We start from the raw sequence: 3,298 nt of genomic DNA, 5'->3' as shown, positions 1-3,298 counted from the left end.
CAACTCAAGAATGGGGGTGAGGAGGATTAAACAAGCGAAGCGCTGCCCCGCGTCCCCCGCCGACGGGTCATTTCAGGTTGAAAGCTCCTGGGAGCGGAGGAGACAAGCGCTGCGGCTTCAGGAACGTGTTGCCTCCCACCCCAGACACCCGCTCCCCCCTCCTTACCTGGAATGAGTCTATGACAGCTACAATCATGTTCAGCAGCTCGCCGCTTCGTAGGGTCTCGTCTGGGAACTGGAAGAGTACAAAAAGCAAGGCAGGGCTCAGGGAAGGACAGGAGGGAGAGGCCGGTCAAAAGCTCCTATCCCCATAGCTAAAACTCCTCCTCGGTTCAAGCTCAGACACACACACACGCGCGCACACGTTCCTCCTCGCAATGGGGCAGCGCTGCCCTGCCTGACCCGGCGGCTCAGCGAGGGCTGGACCAGAACCAGCACCGCTTCCTAAACGGAACGGGGGAAGCGGCCGAGCGGGAAAAGGAGCCAGGCAAGCACGCCGGAGGGTTGACAGGCTGCTTTCCGTGCGCAGCCTGCAGCGGGCAGGTTCATTCCACCGCTCAAGCGGGACAAGAGTCGCGAGGCAGCGCACGGGCAAGCTGCTGCGAGCGGGTGCCCGGCGCATCTGCCGGATGCGGCTGACACCAACCATCCGGAGCGAGCGGAGCTGCGCGAGGAGCGAAGCCGCTTCGATTGCGGGTGGCAGAAATCAGCCAGACCAGGGCGGTTAGTTAAAATTCCCCATTTTTCCCTAGCCTGGCTAGCTTTGCTCGACGTTCCAGGGCCTCACGCGTTACGCAGCACTGCAAAGAACTAAAGAAAAAAAACCATAAAAATCAACACATGGGGCAAAAGGCCAGGAAAACTGGCGGCAGCAAGCGATGGCTGCAGGGTTTGGATCTGGCTGTCCAGACAAGCTGCTCTCGGGACATTCTGCCTGACTCGAGCTGCTCGCTACGCCCACGGGGGCGGCATCAGCCTGACCCCCCCTTCCCCTCTCTTTTGGGGTCAGAGGACCAGGGAGGTGATCCAGCCGCTGCTCTACGCCAGAATCGCCCCTGCAGCACGCACCGCGCTGCCGGGTGGTACAGCGTGCAGGTTTTCCTCCCCTCCCCAGGCTGATGCTGTTCCCCCTTTTCCCCACAGAAACCCCCGGGAAGCGCTGGTGAGGAACGGGGCTGGACGGCCTCAACGCTCGGCAGATGCTCCTGCTGATTTTTTTTTGAGGGAGGAGCGGGGCCAGCTCATTCCTCCCAGGGAATGAGAAAGCACAGGCAGAACTGTGACCCCTCCGTCTATTCAGAGCGCGCGCTGTTACCCTCCCTCTCTCCGCTCCCCGAAGCCGTCCGATCGCGGGATGCTTGTTGGAAGAAGCAGTCTCCACCCTGCAACTATTTGAAATAAAAAGGCTGCAGCACGCACTGGGCTGCGAGAGCGCTCGACGGCATCGCGGCTGCGGGGAGGTAACAGCAGCTCCGTCCAAAACCCAGGCGGGCTGCGCGAACTGGGACCGAGCCGTGACCTATCTGGTGCGGATGCCTGGCTCCCCGTTCCAAATGTGCTCTCTGCTAAAGTCCAGCTGGCTCCATCTCAGCACCGAGTGCCGAAAGCAATAAAACCTTTCGTTAAACCCAAGGCTTCGGGGCAGCCAGCAGAACTTGTTCCGAGCGCTGCTTCTCCCAGACTTTGACACGTCTCCTCGGAGCCTTCACCTGCTGCTCTCCAGAAGAAAAGCAGCAGAGGGCAAAACCTCGTTAACCAGAAAGCGCTGATAACGCCGTTGCCGGGAGCCAAGCACGTGCATGAGATGAAGCCGGGACAGTGAGGTTAGTACTTCGCCATCCCCAGAGCGCATCAGGCTTTAACGGGGGCCGTAAGCAGGCGGGACGACAGCTGAACATCGATCTCCACGGCGCAACGCCGATCCCCCATTAAGCTGGGCTGGGGGTGGATGGAGACTGGGTTGTGCTCAGCCTGACAGAGCTTTTTCTGGGCTTTGTGGCTTCTCTGCTGCAGTCCAACAGACCTGAGGCTCAGAAGCAAACCAGCTCAGCCCCGAGACTGCCCGCAGGAAGGTGAGGAGATGCCCCGCGCGTCTCAACTGGGGGTTCCTGGCGCCTGACGGGCGTCTTACCTCCGTGTAAATGGAAGGGGTGAGGTAGCAGAGCAGCCGTACGTCGTCTTCCTGGCAGGCCTTCATGTCCATCATCAGACACGTGTGCAGGTCCCCCAGCTGCGTGGCCTGGGCGAAGGACTCGTACAGGTTCATCTTCCCCGCCGCAGCTTTGCTAGAAGGGAGAGATGGGCAGGTGAGAGCGGAGCCCGCCAGCCCCCCTGCCGCGGCGAGGGCTGGGGCGGCGGTACGACACCGAGCTGTCTCTCGGGAGGCAGCGCGAGCCACGTCGAAGCTTGGGACGCTTCCCTGCAATCCCCCTACCTGGCTTTTAAATAGTAGAGGAGGTGGTAGCCGATCTTGGGTTGCTTCTGATAGAGCTCTGACAGGAGATCCAGCAGCAGCGAGAAACCGCTGTTATCCTCCTGCATCTGGCAGAGGTTCCTTGGGGAGCACAGGACGGGGAGACGGCTGCGTTACGCGGGATGCCGCGCGGGAGCTTCTCTGCTAACGACGAGGAGCGGCAGCTCGCAGGGAAACCCGGCTCCCAGCACCAGGAGGTCCTGGCCACCCGCTCTCCGGGCTGGAGACAGGAGCCACCTCTCTCATCCCTCTGGCAGAGGACGGGGGGACGTGCAGCGATGAAGGGCTCAGGACCGAGCAAACCTCGGTTACCCAGGGATCCCAAACTTCCATAAATGAGGAAATGAGCCCCGATTTTCCTGTATTTTAAATCTTTCTACTAAACAAAACACAACATAGCCAGAACGAAGCAATAAACCCTTCTGGGATCAGCCCTGGGGTAAGCGGGAGCGTGGCAGAATTAGACCCACAGGGTTCCCCCGCGGCGGTGGTCAGGAAGTGAACGAGAAAGCCCTAATTAGACTATTTGAAAATTTCAGAACAGACATACCTAAATATTAGGTAGAGAGGCTTCCCCACTGACTCCTCCAGAGACCTGCGGGACAAACGCAGTAGTCAGAGCTCTGTGTCCACCCACCCTCTGTGTTTTCCCAGTAACGACAGGGGAAAAAAGCCCTGGGCCTCGCTCGCTGTGGGCCTTGGGCCATCAAGGGTTAGCCCCAGCTAACGAGGAGACAGGAACGGTCCTGCTAATAGAACCCAGCAGCTCTGACTCGGAGCCCTGTTCCCACCAAATCCTGGAGGAAGAGGGTACGGTGCTGGTTT

At 59.9% G+C, this 3,298-nt stretch overlaps 1 protein-coding gene across 1 annotated transcript in view; it reads right to left on the bottom strand.

Moving 5' to 3' along the window:
• The window catches only part of INTS3 (integrator complex subunit 3), a 49,406-nt gene that overhangs the window by 7,063 nt on the left and 39,045 nt on the right, over nt 1-3,298 (bottom strand). Inside the window, exons 20-23 of the mRNA XM_009890464.1 lie at nt 3,024-3,068; nt 2,435-2,554; nt 2,132-2,285; nt 167-235 (exon numbers count right to left, since the gene is read on the bottom strand). Coding sequence (XP_009888766.1) covers nt 167-235; nt 2,132-2,285; nt 2,435-2,554; nt 3,024-3,068 — 388 coding nt within the window. The remainder of the gene's footprint in view (nt 1-166; nt 236-2,131; nt 2,286-2,434; nt 2,555-3,023; nt 3,069-3,298) is intronic.

This window comes from Charadrius vociferus, unplaced genomic scaffold (genome assembly GCF_000708025.1).
Source record: "Charadrius vociferus isolate BGI_N301 unplaced genomic scaffold, ASM70802v2 scaffold698, whole genome shotgun sequence".
NCBI lineage: Eukaryota > Metazoa > Chordata > Aves > Charadriiformes > Charadriidae > Charadrius > Charadrius vociferus.
Note: the sequence above shows the minus strand (reverse complement) of the source record. Positions and strands in the feature narration are given on the sequence as shown.